Source organism: Dipodomys spectabilis, unplaced genomic scaffold (genome assembly GCF_019054845.1).
Source record: "Dipodomys spectabilis isolate Male_0828 unplaced genomic scaffold, ASM1905484v1 ptg000006l, whole genome shotgun sequence".
NCBI classification, from domain to species: domain Eukaryota; kingdom Metazoa; phylum Chordata; class Mammalia; order Rodentia; family Heteromyidae; genus Dipodomys; species Dipodomys spectabilis.
The window spans coordinates 6,902,437-6,922,200 of NW_024870683.1; the positions used below are offsets into that span (position 1 = coordinate 6,902,437).

General features: G+C 46.1%; 1 protein-coding gene across 1 annotated transcript; it reads right to left on the minus strand.

Annotated features, from left to right (window-relative positions):
- Window positions 1-1,105: 1,105 nt before the first annotated feature.
- Ccl21 (C-C motif chemokine ligand 21) lies at window positions 1,106-2,209 on the minus strand. The gene is made up of 4 exons (XM_042696169.1): window positions 2,064-2,209; window positions 1,850-1,970; window positions 1,584-1,766; window positions 1,106-1,493 (listed from the first exon to the last, which is right to left on the minus strand). The coding sequence occupies exons 1-4, from the start codon at window positions 2,128-2,130 to the stop codon at window positions 1,460-1,462; spliced, it is 405 nt and encodes a 134-aa protein (XP_042552103.1). The 5' UTR covers window positions 2,131-2,209; the 3' UTR covers window positions 1,106-1,459.
- Window positions 2,210-19,764: the final 17,555 nt, after the last annotated feature.

Below are 19,764 nucleotides of genomic sequence, written 5' to 3' on the forward strand. Positions count from 1 at the left end.
CCCAGCTAGGCAAGAAAGGAGGAAAAAGGGAAAGAGGAAGAGGCTTGCTTTCCTAACTGGAAGGAAGTGGAGGGAACCAAGGAGCCCAGACAGGAGCAGAAGGATATTGCAAAAGTCCCATTAAGGCAGACAGGACAACAGGTTGAGCTTCATTGAACAGGGCTGCATTCTTGAGGCTCTGAGAAGCTTCTGGGGCTGGAACTGTGCGGAGGGTAGATTTCACTAGAATTTGTTTTTGCCTGTGCTACTGACTGGTACAGGCCATGGCATGACTCTTGGGAAATCTTTTTTTAAAATACATTTGATTGTAGAGATACTGTACAGAGGGGTTACAGCTACATGAGTAAGGTAATGAGTACTACATCTGTCGAGTATTGTTACCCCCTCTTGGGAAATCTTACTAGCGGTAGTTAGAGGTTCTCATCCAGAAGGTCCCAAGGAAAGTGGAAGCAAAGTTCCTGGAAGATCGGGGAAAACACTTCAGATCACTATTGGAGTAAGAATAGAATTAGGGCCAGGTGCAGGTAGCTACTTAGGAGGCTAAGATCTGAGGATCATGATTCAAAGTCTGGGCAGGAGAGTCTGTGAGACTGTTATCTCCAATTAATCACAGAAAAAGCTGGAAGTGGTGCGGTGGCTCAAGTGGTAGAGTGCTAGCCTTGGAGCAAAAAAGGAGCTCAGGGCCCAGAACCAGAGTTTGAGCCTCAGGACCAGCAAAAAAAGAAAAAAAAAAAGAATAAAATTAGGGAAGAGTTCATTGAAGTGTCAAGAGGCCTGTAAAACCATGCGCGCTCTCTCTCTCTCTTTTTCTCTCTCTCTCTCTGTCTCTCTGTCTCTCTCTCTCTGTCTCTCTCTCTCTTTCTCTTTCTCTCTCTCTGTGACACAGGAGCTCTGGGGCCGGCAGAGGTTCTTCAGAGATCAAGGCCCATCCTTGCCCATCAGCTGCCCTACAACTACCCATGTATTTGGGGCAAGGAAACTACTGGGGTAGGTAGTAACAGAGATCACCATGCTGAGCCCTTGTAGGGCCCCAGAGTGTGCCATCTCGCCCTTAAGTGCCATCAGTTCCCTACAGACACCAACACACAAGAATGAGTATTTTGGATAGAGGCTGGAACTGGATTTTATTCAGTTAGGTCTAAATGAACATTTTCAAGGGAAAGGTGGGGGTGCAGTGGGGAGCCTCTCTGGTCCTGTGTGACCTCCCCAAGGGGCCAGCCCTACTGTCTCCTCCCTGGGCAACGTTCTCCCTCTCTGGACCTGGTGGCTCCCGCATGCAAGGCAGGAGGTAATGGGAATGCAGGTGGGCTGGTTCAAGCAGGAGAAAGCGGGTGGGATGTAGTTGCTCTGGAGCCCCTCAGTTCTTTTTAGCCCCCCCTTTAGCCCCTCATATCAGGGCTCCAAGTCCTGTTCAGGTTGGTGGGTGGAGGGTCTTCTGGGCTTCAGGCTGGTCACTGGACTACGGGCCTTTGGGGCTCTGTGTCTGTTCGGTCCTGGAAAGAGAAGGTGTGTGTGTGTGGGGGGGGGGAGTGCAGATTGAGGCTCCCCTCGATTCCCCCTCCCTTTCCCTTCAGCTGCTTTACCTCCTGCAACCTCTGGGACCTTTCCCTTTCTTTCCAGACTTGGAGGTCCCCCTGTTCTTTCTACAGGCCTGGCCTGGTTTCCTCAGGGCTGGTGGCTCAGCCAAGCGTTGCATCAGCTTTTGCACCCAATCTTCCTTTGGGTCTGCACACAGCTCTGGCTGAGAGCGCTTTCGGGGGGCGAACCTGGGGGTTGGAGGTGGTTAGTGAGCCTTCTTGGTTTTGCCCACATGAAGTCCCTGCTCCTCCGCCAGCCTTTATCCACTCACAGGATCGCTGCGATAGGGCAGCCCAAGCTGGGTTCTTGCTTCCGGTAGCCGCGGACAACGTGGTAGGGAATTCTCCTCTGGCTGTAGCTGAGGCAGCAGTCCTGACCCCCTCCATCGCTGCCTGCAGAGCGGGGTTCACAGATGCTGCCTATGAGCTCTTACCCGCAGCTCTCCGACCCACTCCCCCAGCTAAGCCTCCCTTTTCCTTTGGTACCTTGGGTCGAGGGGATGCAGAAAGTCAGGACCAGGATAAGGAGGTGCAGAGCCAGCATCCGAGCCATGACTGTGACTAAAGATAGGACGATCCGGAGCCGTGGACAAGATGGACAGCCACAAGTTGGGGGTCTGTGTGTGGGCTGGGACTGGCCTGCTGCCTATTTATGCAGTTGGATGCTTTCACTTCCATGTCCCCCCGCCCCTTCCTTCCTGAATGCTGGACCCTAGCCTGTGCCAGCTTCACTACCGTGGCCGCTGTAAAAACAGTGCCTCAGCACAACAAATGATACAGGACTCTCACACTGCGAGACCAAAGGAGGACAGAAAGGCGCAATGCCTGCTGCATCTGATCATATAAAAGAATATGTATCACAATGAGCTCCAGGAAATGGGAACAATAGGTTTTTGTCTTTGTTGCTGTTTTTTGTCTTCATTTTTGTCTTGTTTATTCATGTATCTGTCTTCAGGAAGGTAAAGGGGGTGGGGGGCATAGAAAAGGAGGGACAAACAGTAAACAAATGCAGCAGTGGTACTCACTAGACACTATATTGAAAACGAGCTATATAACTTGTTGGTGGGGATGGGAGGGAAAAACGGAGACAGTGTACAAAAAGAAATGTACTCTTTACCTGACATGTGACTGTAACCCCTCTGTACGTCACCTTTATAATAATAATACAAAATTAACAAAAAAATCCAGTCCCTCAGCTGCCTGAGTCTACCTGCTCAATGCTGTTGAATCCTATTTCTAGTCACTGCCTTGCTGCAAGCCTAGACATTTCTCTCCTGCTCGCTCTTTTTTCTTTCCTCCTTTCTTTCCTTCTTCCTTTCTTTCCTTCTTCCTTTCTTTCCTTCTTCCTTCCTTCCTTCCTGCCAGTCCTGGTGCTTGAACTCAGGGCCTGGGCACTGTTCCTGAGCTGCTTTTGCTCAAGGCTGGCACTGTACTCCATGAGCCACAGGGCCATTTCCAGCTTTTTCTGTTTATGTGGTACTGAGGATTTGAACTCAGGGCTTCATGAATGCTAGGCAAGCACTCTACCACTAAGTCATATTCCCAGCCCCAGCCCTGAACTTTCTTACCACGCTCCCTCACCATGTTCCTTGTCCTTCTAACAATCAGCTATTGAGTTGTAAGAGTTCTGTATACAATCTTGATAATAGACCCTTACTGGATATTGTATATATGATTTGTAAATGGTTCTTTCTGTTAGGTTTTTTTTGTTTGTTTCTTGGTGTTGTTTTTTTTTTTTTCCAGTGATTAATTGGAGATGAGTCTCATGGGCTTATTGCCTGAGCTAGCTTTGAATCATAATTCTCAGATCTCAGCCTTCTGAAAAGATAGGATTGAAGACATAGACCAGTGGCCCCCAGCTTGCTATGCTGTTTGTTTGTTTTGCGAGTCCTGGGGCTTGAACTCAGGGCCTGGGCACTGTCCCTGAACTTCATTTGCTCAAGGCTAGCACTCTACCCCTTGAGCCACAGTGCCACTTCTGGCTTTTTCTGTGTATGGGGTACCGAGGAATTGAACCCAGGACTTCATGCATGCAAAGCAAGCACTCTACCACTAAGACACATTCCCAGCCCCACTACACTATTTTGATTACTGTAGCTTTGAAGTAAATTTTGAGGCTAAGAAATGTGAATTTTCAACTTAATTCTTTTTTTTTGGGTTGGTCGTGGGGCTTGAACTCTGGGCTTGGGCGCTGTCCCTGGGCTCTTCAGCTCAAGGCTAGCGCTCTACGGCTGGAGCCACACTGCCACTTCCGGTTTTCCAGTACTTTATTGAAGATAAAAGTCTCAAGGACTTTCCTGCTCAGGCTGGCTTTGAACCTCTATCCTCATATATCAGCCTCCTGAGTAGTTTAGGATTACAGACATGAGCCACCAGCACCTGGCTTAACTTAATTCTTTTTAAAGATTGGCTTGGCTGTTTGGATTCCTTGATAGTCTATGTGACATTTAGGAGGGATTTTGTTGTTTCTGAAAAAGAAAATTGCTATTGTGAGTGTGCCAGTACTGGGGCTTTAACTCAAGGCCTCATGCTTCTTTTGCTCAAGGATGGTGCTCTACCACTTGAGTTACAGCTCCACTTTTGGCCTTTTTACTGGTTAATTGAATATAAGAGTTTCTTGGATTTGTTTACCTGAGATATGAGCTATGATCCTTAGATCTTAGCCTTCTGAGTAGATAGGATTATAGGTTTGAGCCACCGGTACCTGGCTGTTATTCTATTGATTTCGATATTTAATTTTTTCAAGAAAGTTCTATAGGTTTTGGAGTGCAGATCTTACCCTACTTGGTTAAATTCTTGTTGGTGCTGTTGTAAATTAAATTTTCTTAATTTCCTTTTAGTATTGTTCATTGCTACAGCAACTTTTCCAACTGATTTTTATGTGTTGGTTTGTATTGTTTTCAATTTGGATGCCTTTTATTTATTTTTCTTGTCTCATTGGTTTGGATCTTCCAGGACTATTTTGGCTAGCAGTGGATCTCCTTGTCTTATTCCTGATCTTAAGAAAGAAAGCTTTCAGTTTTTCTTATTGAATATGATGTTACTGGTGGACTCTTAAATATGGACTTCATTATGTTGAGGAAGTTCTATTCCTAGTTTATTGATTTTTTTTAATCATGAAAAGCTATTGAGGGGGCTGGGAAGGTAGCTCAGTGGTAGAGTGCTTGCCTTGCATGCATGAGGCCCTGGGTTCGATTCTTCAGCACCACATAAGCAAAAAGAAAAAAGCCAGAAGTGGCGCTGTGGCTCAAGTGGTAGAGCACTAGCCTTGAGCTGAAGAGCTGAGGGACAGCGCCCAGGCCCAGAGTTCAGGCCCCATGACTGGACCAAAAAAAAAAAAAAAGGAAAGAAAAGCTATTGAGGTTTTGTCAAATGTTCTTTCTGCATTGAGTTTATATGATTTTTCCCCATTCTACTAGTGTGGTATATTAACTGTATTGACTCTTCTAGGTTGAACTACTGTTGTATTCTGGGAGGAAGTCTCACTTGGTCATTAAATTAAGATATAACTATTTTAACATTTTGTTGAGGAATTTTGATATTTATTTATAAGAGATATTGCTGTCTTTTTTTATGATGTCTTTACCTAGATTTCATAGAATGAGTTAGATGATGTCAGTTCCTCTCCACTTTTTGGGAAGAGTTTGAGAAAAGATGGATTTTAATTTTTCTTTAAATATTTGATAGCATTTACCAGTGAAGCCATTGGTACTGAGCTTTACATTGTTTGGATTTTTGTTTTTAGTACTGGTTTAATCTCCTTACTTGTAACAGACAGATCTATTCAAATTTTCTATTTCTTCTTTAATTGGCTTTGGTAGTTTTATATTCTTGGAGTCTGTCCATTTCCTCTAGGCTATCCAATTTGCTAGAATGTACTTGTTCATAGCATTATGTCATTTGTATATCATTTATAGCAAATTGATATAAATCTTATTTACATCAAATTGGTAGTAATGTCCCCACTTTCTATTCTTTCTTCTTCTTCTTTTTTTTCCCCTAGTCCTGGGGCTTGAACTCAGGGCCTGGGCACTGTCCCTGAGCTTCTTTGCTCAAGGCTAACCAACAGAGCCACAATTCCATGTCCAGCTTTTTCAGTGTTTATGATTGGAGGTATGAGTCTCATAAACTTTCCTACCTGGGATGGCTTTGAGTACAATTCTAAGATATTAGCCTCCTGAGTAGCTTAGGATTATAGGTGTGAGCCACCAGTGTCTGGCTTTTATTTTTTATTTGAATAATTTGAAGGTTTTTTTTTTTGCAATCTATCTAAAGTTTTGATAATTTTTTTGTATTTGTAAATAACCAGCTTCAGATTTTGTTTTTTTTAAATTGTTTTCTGTTCTTTATCTCTGCTTTAAGCTGTATTATTTCTATTAACTTTAGATTTAGTTTGCTCTCCTGGTTCTTTAAAGTATACAGTTATTAATTAGATTCTATTTTTCCATTTAGGCATTTATAACCATAAATTCCCTGTTAAAACTGATTTTACTATGTTGGAAGTCTTGGTATATTGTTTTTGTTTTCATTTGTTTCAACTTATCCTCTAATTTCCCTTGTGATTTCTTCTTTGGTTCTTCAGTTTTTAAAGGCATGTTTTAATTTCCACATATTATAACTATCTGATGTACAAAATATTTTATTAATATATAATACCCCTTGGATGCTGTGGCTTGTAATCCTAGTTATGCAAGAGACTGAGATCTGAAGGACTAAGATTCAAAGCCAGTCTGAGCAGAAAAGTTTGAAACCCCAAACTAATTAGCAAAAACCATGGCTGGAGTCATGACATAAGTAGTAGAGTGCCAGGCAAAGAAACACAAGGCCCTGAGTTTCAAATGCCAGTTCTGCCAAAGAAAAACAACCTCTCCTTTCTTCCTTTCTCTCTTCCTACTTCTCTCCCTTCCTCCCTGTCCCTTACTTGTTTCTGATAACTTTTTTTGAACTAAAAGTCTGTTTTATTTCTAGCAACACAACTACTTCAGATCTCTTTTGGTCAGTATTTGAATGGAATATATTTTTCCATTCTTTTACTTCCAAGGTCTTTATTTATATTTAAAGTGAACTTCCCTCCCTCCCTCTCACCCTCCTTTCTTCCTCTTCCATCCCTGCTTCCTCCCTCCTGCCTTCTTTCTATTTCTTTCATGGTGCTGGGAAGAGCCTAGTACTCTATCACTGAATTATATCCTCAGTCCTTTTTTAGCATTTCATTTAGGCAAGTCTACTGGTATTAATTCTCTGTAGTTTTGTTTATCTGAAAATATCTTATTCCAGCTGGGCGCTGGTGGCTCACATCTGTAATCCTAGCTACTCAGGAGGCTGAGATCTGAAGATTGAGGTTCAAAGCCAGCCCAGGCAGGAAAGTCCATGAGACTCTTATCTCCAATAAACCATGAGAAAACTGGAAGTGGCGCTGTGGCTCAAGCGGCAGAGAGCTCACCTTGAGCTGAAGAGCTCAGGGACAGCGCCCAGGCCCAGAGTTCAAGCCCCACAACTGACCAAAAAAAAAAAAAAATCTTATTCCTCCTTGCCCTCTTCTCCCATCTCCTCCTTCAGACAGGGTCTCACTAGGTAGCCCAGGCTAGTCTCAAACTCAAGATCTTCCTCCCTCAGTCTCCTGAATGCTGGGATTACAGGTATGTACTACTATATACCTGGCTCATGAGGACTGGGATAGATGCAGTCTGGATGGGGATGGCCAGGGATACAGTAGTGACAGAAATATCGGGCCGTTGATAGGGGGATTGCTTTGGATGGATGGACAATGGAGATGGGAGCACTGTTGGAATGGAAATAAAGAGGTGGTTTTATCCCTAGCTTCACAGAGGAAAAGGGCTGGAATTGGAATGAAGCAAATTGAGTCCTTCAGTCTAAGGTTTCCTAACAGACTGAGACCTTAAGAAGGGCATTAGTGCTTCTACTGGCAAGAGGCTGGCATTCCTGGGATGTGACTGGGCAAAAATAAGAAGATAAGATTTCTTGGCTTTTTAACCTGGTCTGAAGGTAAATCCTGGCACCAGAAATTTTAAAGAGTTCCAGTTCTCTTATCTCTCCACCTGCACCTGTGAAGTGCCTGAGTGTGGAAAGTAGTCTAATTTCTTAAATATTCTGTAAGATGGGGGATAGCATAGGCCTGGAGTGAGCACATTGTATTAGGATGTTTCCAAACTTGGTTGTGCTTGAGAATCATCAAAATCAGGGTATGATGGTGCAACAATGTAATCCCAACAACATGGGAGGAATCAGTGGGAGGATTGTGGTCTGAAACTGGTCTCAGGCAAAACTGTAATACACTATCTAAAAGAAAAATACTAGAGGAAAAAGAAGTGGGGATGTGGTCCAAGTGGTAGAGCAAATGCAAGGCCTTGAATTCAAATTTCATACCAACAAAAAAGCATAAGAACAAAATGTAGAATTATTCACTACCCTGGAACATTTTAGATAGAATCTCAATATAGAGATAAAGCATCTGTATTTTCTCCAAGTTGTCCAGGTAGTTCCAAGTATTTGGTGGGTGGAGCTGAGCGAGCCACGTGAGCCAGTTCTGTTGCTTATCCCACAGAGTAGGTGGGAGGGAATAAAGACTGTTGGAGAGAAGTAAACTAGGGTGATGGTCCTCCTCCTCTCTTAAGGAAAGAAACTTTCTGGCTTGGTACGGTGTGTAGGAAAGTATGTAGAAAGTAAGAAGTGGATTCTGGCCGGGAACTGGTGGCTCACGCCTATTATCCTAGCTACACTCAAGAGGTTGAAATCTGAAGATCCTGGTTCAAAGCTGGCCTAGGCAGGAAAGTCTGTGACACTCTTATCTCCAATTAACCACCAGACAACCAGAATTAGAATGATGGCTCGAAGTGGTAGAGTGCTAGTCTTGAGCAAAAAATAAAATAAAATAAATGCTGAGCAACCACTCCCTAGCCCCAACTCAAACCCCCATAACCAACAAAGAAAAAAGAAAGAAAGAAAGAAAAAAAGAAAAAGAAGGAGATTCTACTGTTTCCTCTTCTCAGGATGAAACAAATCTTGTTCCTTTGCTCTTATTTATGGGATATAGCAGGGCCCTTGTTTGTGTCAGCTGGTGTCTACGGCCCTCTCAGATCCCATTGTTGTCTACCTTTCCTAGATTCAGGAAGCATTTCCTAGCAAAGGCCCCATACCCTACCTAGGAACTTGAGTCTGTAGAGATTAAAAACAGCCTCAGATAGATGTTTGATTGATCTTGGAACTTCTGTTTGCTTCTGGAACTTAGAAACTAAAGGATGAGCCTTGGGGAAAAGGAAGAAAAACACAGAATGTTATATGCAGGTAGAAACCTGGCTGGTCAAAACACACACACACACACACACACACACACACACACACACACAAATAAAAACAAAAACAAGGGCAGGAGACTTAGGCTTGAGAGCAAAGGGGGTGGCAAATGCCGGCCCCTCCCTAGCAGAAGGGTGAGTGTGGGGTATGAGAAGGAGGCACTGAGGTAGCTGGGAAGGGAGGGAGTCCAGAAGAAGACAGGAAATGATGAGAGGAGGGCTTCCATAGGACCCGGCCTGCTCACGCAGCCATTCCTCTGCCCTTGGCTGCCGCCTGGGCTCCTTCCAGAGCCACAGTCCCATTTGAACCCTAAACCTGGAGGCAGGAGTCTGGAGCTTGAATCCCAGACACAAATCCTGTTTGAAAGTTTTGGATCTTAAGGGAACGTGGGCACTGCTTGGTAACATTTGAGGAGTCCAAGCGGCAGAGGCATGATGCGCTGATCCCCACGGGTCCGGCAGGTACACGAGGCCAGCTGCCCATGTTAGTTAGCTACCTTGATGATTAGTACAGAATTGACAAACCCAAGCTGAGACTCTGGAAAAAGCGGGGAACTGTGCTTGCTGATGCCTCCCTCTGCCTCAGTATCAGCAGGTCCACCTGCTCAGGGAAGGCACCTGGGCCAGTTCTGGGGTGACATTCTAGGTGTGGGGATTAGTAGAAGAATCTGGAAATCCCCACAACCCTTCAGCCCCAGGCTTGCCCGCTCCTGCCTGCTGGGGTTCCAGGGCAGCAGATGTGCTCAGCTTGGCAGACATGAACCAGGAGGGGTATGGCGGGAAATTCAGCTCAGGGGCTGGGCTAGTCCTGGAACAGAATGTGGGGTGGCCAAAGCTGCATGAGCCTGTACATCCAAACAAGGGCCTGGGTGCTTTGGGGCTCCTGGGTTCCCAGCAGAGCATTGAGCCTTCCAGGAAGAAAATGCCCTGTGGACAGTGCAGCTGTTCCTCAAGGAGCCATGGAGGATGCAGACGATCCAACCCCCATGCATGGGTGAAGAGACATACAGTAGCAATGTGTAGCTGGCTGCCCAGAGTTAGGGTTAGAGTTAGACTTATGCTTACAGCAGTGTTGCTGTTGATACAGACTGAACTTGAACAATGATAAGCACAGAGCTGGAATCCCAATGTGTTTAAGGGGCTAGAAAGTGGGTCTGTGGCTCCTGTGGATGAGTGCTGGTGTATCTCAGGTTAAGATTTTGTTAGGGATGAAGTAGGGCACTGCTTGTACATAGGAGTGTGATTAAGATTGACCAATAAACTATGTTCGAGTTTTGAACTCAAAGTTTTGAACTTTGAGGTAGTCTGGAGAGGAACATCTGAATGCATTGTGTCGGTATTGATCTGTTAGGTGAGAGGTTGTTGGCCCTTTTTGGGGGGCTGAGGGGAGCAAGTGTTCTTCCAGTTATCTCACTGGGGCAAGGAAGTATCCAGCTCTGGGGGAGAAGGAACATTGTAATATTTTGTTAAACTTACTTTGGCCATATAAACATATTTTGCTAATACCTATCTTTCCGAGATACATTTGTTCCAAGGGTTCCCTTTGAAACTGTCTCTGGGAATGGAGTTGGAGTTAGGTTTAAGTGGAGGGCTATATGTCACTGTTAATTAACATAAGAATTTTTCATTCCTGAGGATCTTGGACTTGTTTCTAGATGATTCCTTTTTTTTTTTTTTAAATTTTTTTTTTGGGTCCGGTCGTGGGGCCTGAACTCTGGGCCTGGGCGCTGTCCCTCAGCTCTTCAGCTCAAGGCTAGCGCTCTACCACTTGAGCCACAGTGCCACTTCCGGCTTTTTTTCTTCTTGCTTATGTGGTGCTGGGGAATCGAACCCAGGGCCTCATGCGTGCAAGACAAGCACTCTACCACTGAGCCACCTTCCCAGCCCCGATTCCTTTTTTTTTTTTTTGAATTAACTTTTATGCTTATACTAGGCTTGAACTCAAAACCTTGTGCTCCTGATTAGCTTCTCCACTCAAGGCTTGTGCTCTATCATTTGAGCCACGTCTATATTTCCTGCATTTTTTGCCAGTTAACTGGAGGTAAAAGTCTTTCAAGTTTATCTGCCTAGGCTGGCTTTGAACCTTAATCCTCAAAGCTCAGCTTCCTAAGTAACTAGGTGTGAGCCACTAGCAGGTGTGAGCTACTGGCATCTGGCATCTTGATGGTCCTTTCTGGGTAACCTGTATTCCGTTTATCTGTCTGGTTTTTCTCCTCTCATTTCTGCTGTGTCAGTCTAGGAGTTAGGAGCCCTTAGCAAATTGGGAGTTCTTGGGGTTAAAGGTGTGTAGATGAAGCATGGAACTGCTAAAAAGGACAGGGGAATTCTTTTCTTTCTTCCTTTCTTTCTTTCTTCCTTTCTTTTCTTCTTTCTTTCTTTCTTTCCTTCTTTCTTTTCTTCTTTCTTTCCTTCTTTCCTTCCTTCCTTCCTTCCTTTCCTTCTTTCTTTCTTTCCTTTTCTTTTTTTGTAGTACTGGGGTTTCTATCTAAGTACTAAGTAGGACCAACCTGTTTCGTTTCTGAGATGAGATGAAATCAGGTACTTTGAGGGTGGTATGGTTGTAGGCTATAGTACAGGTTTTTGAACTTAGAACCTCATGGTTTGTGGGCAGAGGCTTTCCCACTTGAGTTTTGTTCTGATTCCTTTATTACTTTAGTTATTTATTTTTTTGGGGGGGGGTCTGGTTGTGGGGCCTGAATTCTGGGCCTGGGAGCTGTCCCTCAGCTCTTCAGCTCAAGGCTAGCGCTCTACCACTTGAGCCACAGTGCCACTTCCGGCTTTTTTTTTTTCTGGTTATGTGGTGCTGAGGAATCGAACCCAGGGCCTCATGCATGCAAGGCAAGCGCTCTACCACTGAGCCACCTTCCCAGCCCCTGCTTTAGTTATTTTTAAGGCAGGAAATAATGTATTTTGTCTGAGGCTGGACCTCAATCCTAAGCACACCTTCCAGGTAGCTGATGACAGGTGTATGCCCCTCTTAAGTGTTGAGATGGTGTCTCACTCACTTTTTCCTAGACCTCTTGACCTGTAATCCTCCTGATCTCTGTCTCCTGAGTAGTTGAATTACAGGTATGACCCACCATACCTAGCTAAAATTAAGGCCATAAATTTAGCTTTTTTGTTTTGGTGGTCCTAGAGACTGAACTTAGGGCATTGTTGCTTATTAAGAAAGTGTTCTACCCTTTGAGCCACATCTCAACCTTATTTCAGGACTTTTAATGATTTTTTTTTGATGATTGTTTGAACAGCACATAGCCACGCTGTTGAGACAAGATTGTTGTAGCACAGGTTAAACAACAGAATAGAAATTATAATCAGGACTTGGAAGAGGAAAAGTCAGGCCTGGTCAGAACTGGGCTATAGGCTTAATGGAGGAGAAGGAGTTGAAGGAGAGTCTTGGACTGCATTTGTGTCTGTGGGTCTCTGCAATGGACTAGGTCAGTAATATGTGCAAACCTGCCTTTGTGTCTACATGAACGTGTGTGCCTGGGTTGCCCCAGCATGTCTGAGGCACAGTGTTCACCGGTCTATGTGGCTGTGTTTCCTGCACACCTCTGTGCCTCTTCTGAATCAGCATCTGTGTGGCTAATGTAGGTGACTGCACCTTTTCCCATGTGCATCTGTGTGGCTGATTGTTTCCCACTGACTCCGGCTGTGATTCTGCTCTGGCCTCTCACTTTGTCTTCCCCCATTTTCCCTGACACACCCCAGCTGCCAGCACTGTTTACCACAAAGAAGGTTTTCCTTCCCAATGTCTGATTCCCGGGGGTCAGGCTGCCTGCCCAGGGCCCTGCCCCTGTGGCCTGTGGAGCAGGCCTGACCTTGGAAGCGATACACTCTGGAAATCCCCCAGTGTGTGCCTTGCCTGGCTGTGCACCAACAGGAGATATGGTAGAGGAGAAGGATGAGGCAGGAAAGGGGGCAGCTGGCAGAGTTCACTTCTCCTTCTGGAAATGAGATCTGTCTCTGGCCCCTTCCCCAGGCCCCTTCTCCTCATGTGCTCATCCAGACCAAGTGTGGAGGGTCCTGGCCTCAAGTCTCTGGTGAAGAGAGTGGATGGCCCTCTGCAAGCCAGCCAGACCTAGTAGGGATGCGTTTCTCTGTGTCCCCAGCCCTTTTCAAATCTAGATTGTGCTGACTTCTTATATCCCTAGTGGGTTCTAGGGTGTCTATCTTCCTCCCCTCCCCCTCTCTTTCTCTCTCTCTCTCTTCTCCTTTTCCTCCTTCTCCTCTTCCTCCTCCTTCTCTTCCTCCTCTTCTTCCTCCTGCTTCTTCTCTTTTTTCCCTCTCTCATACTGGGACTTGAATTCAGGATTTCCTCTTCCCTAGCTTGCTCGATAACAGCCGTTATTCTACCACTTGAATCATAACTCCAGGCTGGCTTTTGCTAGTTAACTGGAGATGGATCCTCACAGGACTGCCATAATCTCCAAGTCTCAGCTTCCTGAGTAATTAGGCACATGCCATTATTGCTACGCTCTCTTTTGTTTGTTTGAAATAGAATCTTGCCAGCCTTGATCCTGATCCTCCTCCTTAATCTCTCAAATGCTAGGATTACAGACGAGCTCTAGCATCCTAATCCCCTCTTTCCTCTCCTTGCAGTGCACACAGGAACCATTCTTGTTCTTCCTTCTACAATAGGCCTGGCCTCGGCCATGGGTCCCAGAGTGCAGGTGAGCATTAAGCCTTAGTGGGTTGGTAAAGCATCAGACACCCCTACCTTCTCCATCAAGCAGCATCTCCATGTGGCTTCTTCCTGTGGTCATCCTGTGTTCTTTGCTCTACCCTTCCTGGGCTGTAGTATAGAAAAAAAAAGAAAAAGCCATGGTCCCTGTCCTCTATGATTTAGCACTGAGAATGATGATGTAAGGATGCTGTTCTCCTCTGTCTCTTCATGTTTAGGTGCCAGAGATTCCTTCTAGACAATTCTGAGGTACTCTACTGGATGGCCAAAAGAAGACCATTAGGAGGCCAGGGCTGTTCATGTGCTAGAGGAAAACCCTGTTTCCAAGCACACATTGATCTATTCCAAGCATCTTCCCTAAATCTGGACTTGTAAATTCTCGCATGTGGACCCTCATGAAGCTTTTGCTTCTTTTTTTTTTTTTGGGTCTGGTCGTGGGGCCTGAACTCTGGGCCTGGGCGCTGTCCCTCAGCTCTTCAACTCAAGGCTAGCACTCTACCACGAGCCACAGCGCCACTTCCGGCTTTTTTTTTCTTATGTGGTGCTGAGGAATCGAACCCAGAGCCTCGAGCATGCAAGGCAAGTGCTCTACCACTGAGCCACCTTCCCAGCCCAAGCTTTTGCTTCTTTAAGCTTCTCCTCTCTTGTAGAGGAAGGTGAAGGGTGGGCTATGGTTAGGGATAGGTTGAGAAGGGGTCATTCTCCATAACTATCCTGTAGCAGTGTCCTTTGCTCCTGAAGGTTTAAGTTCTAGCTTATGTCCCTGCTCTCAGCATTTCACTGAGGGACTTTGGTGAGCTACACGAGCCCATGTGGGTATATGACAGTCAGAAGCCTGTGGGGGCCATGGGAAGGATCGGCTCCACCCTAAACCAGGATGTGTGCACACTAACCCAGCTTCCCACTTGAGGCTACTGTGACCCTTCCTAGTCAATTCTCTTCATTCGTGGGGTCCCCTCTGGTCTCCCAGCTCTGGGGCTCTCTGCCCAACTTCCAGCATGCAGAGAGGATGTGCCTGTCACATGACCTCCTTTGATCTTTGAAGATGCTTCAGGAAAACACCTGGAGATTATTGGCTCAGCAGGCCCAGACCTCATGTCTCTCTTCCCTGGGGACCAAGTAGGGCTGGATGCCCATCTTTGTGCACACAACCACCCTCAGAGGAGGGACCCATCCATGCTTCTTCCCATCTGAGCTTTCTGCATCCTGCTGGTGGTGTACACACTGTGCTAAATAGTGGGTTCCTGTCAGATGAAGCAAGTCCTGACTCTTCTTCCTGGTTTGGTGGAATGGTGACTGATCCTGGATTTCCTTCATGGCCAAAGGCACCCCTTCTCTCATACCACCCCGTAGGGAACTCAGCACTTCCTGCCATGCTCACCACCCCAACCCCTGATGGAATGTGAGGAGGTCAACAGGGGTCCATCCTATCTGCTTAGGGCAGCTTTTTTGTCATCCTGATTCCCATTTTCCTCCTTTCTTTCATACATCCCCAAATCCTTCCTGGTCCCTACTTAGCACTAGGCTGCCACCCTTGTCCTATTTCTGTCTCCAGTCCATTATCTTCTTCAGACTTCATGCCTTCAGAACTTCCTCAGGGAACTCTACTTCTGCTCCAGATTTCCAAGAACTACCACTGCACCCGCATGGTCGACAACTTCAGTCACCTTTTCAAGTCCATCTAGGCTCTCACAGTACCATCTATACCTTAGACCTTAATAGTAACTTCCAGAATTCCTCTTCGATTCCCATTGTTTGACTTTGGCTTTTTTTTTTTTTTGTCAGTCTTGGAGCTTGAACTCTGGGTCTGGGCACTGTCTCTGAGCTCTTTAGCTCAAGGCAAACATTCTTCCACTTGAGCCACTGCACTACTTCGTCTTCTGAGTGGTTTATTGGAGGTAAGTGTCTCATAGCCTTTTCTGCCTGGGCTGGCTTTGAACCACAATCCTCAGATCTCAGCCTCCTGAGTAGCAAGGATTAGAGGCATGAGCCACCAGTGCCTGGCACTTTGGCTTTTCTTATTCAACCCTCTGGGTCTTTGCCCACACTTTAATTTAAGCTATACCTTTCTTCTGATTCATACAGCACTCTCTCATTAACACTAAATTCTCTGTACTTTTCTACCATGTAACAAAATCAGGCAACACAACATTATAGGTTCTGGAGCTTGAATTGAGTGTCTTGTGCTTGCTAGTCAGGCACTTTACTGCTAAGCCATGCCTCTAGCCCCATTCTGTGCACTTATAGGAGCCAGTTGTCTATGCTTGAAGTCAACACTGGCCACTCAACTGAGGAAATTGCTCCCATTATATGTCCCAGCAGTTATTTCCTTTCTTTCATGTGTATTATGTTTAATTCTCTCAACTGCATCTTTCCCAACTATTCAACATCTCTGTGTGGAAGCTGTTAGAAAACACTCATGGTACTATTGCTTCATATTCTCTCTCCCCCCTCCCTCCTTTCTTTCTCTCTCTTTCCTTTTTTTCTTTCTTTCCTTCCCCTCTTCCCTTCCTCTCCCTCCCTCTTCCTCTTCCTCCCACCCTCCCTCCTCTTTTCCCCTCCTCTCCTTCCCTCCCCTCTTTCCCTCCTCTCCTTCCTTCCTTCCTTTCTCTTTCCTTTCTCTCTCTTTCTGTGGTTTGTACATTGAACCTAAATGTTCTACTTGTACTTTTGTTTGAACAAAACTCCTTGAAAGAATTTATTATAATTTTTTATTATAATTTTTTTTTTTTTGCCAGTCCTGGGGCTTGAACTCAGGACCTGGGCACTTCCCTTGAGATTCTTTTGTTCAAGGCTAGTACTCTACCAGTTGAGCTACAGTGCCACTTCCAGCTTCTTCTGAGTAGTTTATTTGAAATAAGAGTCTCATGGACTTTCCTTCCCCAGCTGGCTTCAAACCACAGTTTTCAGATCTCAGCCTCCTGAATAGCTAGTACAACAGGTCTGAGCCACCGGCTCTCAGCTTCATTACATTTTCTATTACTAATTGCTCTTCTCTTCTTTTCTGTCTCTCCACTCCTCTCTGTCTCTCTCTGCCTCTCTGTCTGTCTGTCTGTCTGTCTGTCTCTCTTTCTCTATCTCCCCATCTCACTCTGAGAGAACAACTCATTATATATAAGCCCAGGCTTGCCTCAAAATTAGGATCCTCCCTTCCTCAGCCTCCTGAGTGGAGGGATTACAGGTATCTGCTACCATGCCCAGAACCTTTCTCTTTAACTCTTTGTTGTTTATGAGTTTATGACTCTCTGTTGTCTCATGACAACTAGGGATACTTTTGAAGTCAAGATCCTTCTGTTTCAGCTTCCCCTGTATTGGTATTACAAGCATGTGCAACCATGTTCAACTTCCATTTTCTCTTGAAGTCATCATCTTAAAAGCTTGGCAGCCCAATCTCCATTTTGCATCTATGCCTTTGCCCTGAGCCATTCTCTGCTGTAGTCATTATGTAACTGTCTCACAATGCAAGTGCTGAACAACCTGCCAGGTGTCAATGGCCCTTACTGCAACAAAGCTCCACCTGACTCATCCTGAGATGATGTATTATCAGACCATCTCTAACCACCTCAGAACACACCTGTGACATAGCTTCTCACCTCTGTTCCATTCTCCCTACTAAATCCAAGGGAAATGCTTGTATCTGGAAGATGGCTGAAGTATACTAAAGCTCAGTCTTTCTGTGGCTGCCATAGAAAATCTCTGTCCTTTTTGCCTCTTTATTTGACCTACAGGGGTGAGTGACTGGATTTGACATGTATAAATCCTAGTATAAATCCTAGTGTTATGGCCTGGGTCTAAAATCCCTGGCGTGATGCCCTCCACCTTTCCTGTATATTACAGAAGAACTTGTCATTCTGATCAATTGTGTTTATTTAGGCACTAGAGGGCAGTACGGAGGGCAGTGGAGGGGTTGGCCCAGCACTGAGGCAGAGCCTTGTGGTCTGGAGCGCAGGCGAAGCTTATTGCCTGGGGAAGGAGGACCAGCTAAGAAGGAGGCTGTGCCCACTGGGCTCTCAGTAGGATCAGGCTGGACCTTGGGGTGCTCCATTGGCTTCTTTGTCTCGGTTCTCTTCATGGGACTTGGGGCATGAGCCAGGCTGCTAAGGACATTTTCCATTCTGGGTTTGGCTTCCTTACCAGCTGTAGAAAATGTAGATTCCAGGTGCCCTTTGCCTTTCATCTCGGGGCTCACACAGTATAGAAAGGATTGTGTCTTACTTCTCAGGCCAGTGTCTGCAAGTCTGGTCTCCCTGTGAGCAGGGGCCGGCCTCATGAGCCCCTTCAAAACCTGACCTTTGCAAGCTGGGCTCTGCAAAAGCTGATCCCGAGTTGGTTGGTCCAGGAAAGGCTGGCCCTGGGGAGCGTGGGCTGCCACAGGCTGCGCGTTGTTGGGGGTCCTTTCAGGTGAGAGGATGCCATTTGGCTTGGTTTGTCTGTGAAGCAAGTCAGGCTCAGATTCTCTTCTTCTAGGAACTCCTGACAGTGGCTTTGGGAGTTTAGCTTGGGAATTTTGTTGGCAGGGCTTCACAGGATGAAAGCCGTATTTCCATCGCCATGAGCCTTGGGGTGTCTTGTTCAGGAGGATCCCCACTGGCCTCTGAACTTCGGAATGGTGTCTGTCCTCAAACCCAGCATCTCTTCCTCCAAAGTCTCCTGCTGCCTCAAGCTTCTCTGGTTGGTCCTCTCTCTTTCTTGCCAGCATGGGCACATGGGCTGAGGCCTTGCTTTTCCCAGGGCTTTGGGGCTCAGGGCTCCTGGGTTTCTCCAGGCTGGGGTGGCTCACATTGGTCTGAACCTGAACATAAAACACCTGAGCCTCAGTCATGTCCTCATAAGGTTGGGGGATCTTGGAGACCCAGGGGACAAAACTAGGGGGCATGGCTTTCAGACTGGGGTGCCTTTGGTTGTGCTGCATTGCATCTGGTTCAGTGGCCTGCTTTTCTTTAGGGTGGAGCCACTCTGAAGCTGGGGCAGGAGGAGAGTATAGAGGGGTGGGTAGTTCCTGGAGCACTGTGTTTCCTTGGTGTTTCTTACTCTGAGGACACTCCTGTGTTGATTTGTTCTCTGGAACTGCTACATTTGGTTTCCTGGACTTCCTTGCACCTTCAGGAATTCCCAATCGTATCTCTAGGACCTTTTTCTTCAGGTGGAAATTTAAGTTTGCAAGCATATGCACTTTGAATGAAGAGCCAGCAGAATATATCTTTCCCTTTGGAGACCATGTTTTAGTGTTTGCTTCCACCTGCAGTTCAGGCTGGGACTTTTCTGCAGTGTCTTTCCAAGGTTTATCATCTTGAAAGCATGGTCCAGATCTCTTACATGAGGCTTCAAGGGAGCGCATCTGAGCCAGAGGCTCTGGTGGGATTTTAATAGGCATAGGCACCATATCTGTGATGATAGGTTGGCTAGTGGTTGCTGGGCATTTGACTTTAGAGAGACTCACATAGTAAACAACAGGCAGGCCTGACAGAAAGGCCAGATACTTATGCCGTAAAGTTGTCTCCAGTTTCTCAATGGTTTCCTCAGGCAGGGTTTGGAGCAGCTGATGGTGTTTAGTAGTAGTATTTGATAAGGCTTGTTGCTGCTGGCCAAGGGCCACTGGTTTACAGGGTGTCACTTTGTGATATAGATCAAGTTCACTTGCTGCCTGCAGCTCCAGAGGCTGCCCATGCAGCATGTCAGCGAAGGGAGCCATTGCTAGCACCCCAGCAATTCTGCATTCCCAGGAACTATATACAAGATCAGGGACCTTGCCCTGGTGAATCTGCCCACATTTGGAATCAATGTGGCTTTGCAACATTGCCTGAGCTTGGACAAAAAAATGTGGCATGGGGACAGACACTTGTGAAATCATGGGGGAGAAGAGACAACCATCTCCTTTAGCCTCTGGTGCCCCAGGCTGGGAGATGCTCATGTTGGGTAGGGCTTTGTTGCTCAAGGACAGGGGCTGCTGGCCAGTGGAGGAAAGAAGCAACTGGATGGACTTCTGTATCTTCTCAGGCAGGCCCCAGCGAAGGTGCATCAAGTGTTTCTGGAGGTGGAATCCCAGTAGCTTGTGGGCATGCTCTGGGAAGAAGTGGAGTTCTCTGGTGAGGATTGAGAAGGGCTTCCCTGACCAGGAAGCTTTCACAATCTCACAAGGCTTGACTTTGTTACACAGTTCACACTGCATGGGGCTCTGGGCATGCTGAGATCG

Bases quoted from the DNA above. Each gene is read 5' to 3' on its own strand.
- Ccl21 (XM_042696169.1), bottom strand. From the start codon at position 2,130: ATGGCTCGGATGCTGGCTCTGCACCTCCTTATCCTGGTCCTGACTTTC. The intron at 1,971-2,063 runs GTACCAAAGGAA...CCCGCTCTGCAG, and splicing joins CTGCATCCCCTCGACCCAAG to GCAGCGATGGAGGGGGTCAG. The intron at 1,494-1,583 runs GTAAAGCAGCTG...TTCTCTTTCCAG, and splicing joins GGTCCCAGAGGTTGCAGGAG to GACCGAACAGACACAGAGCC.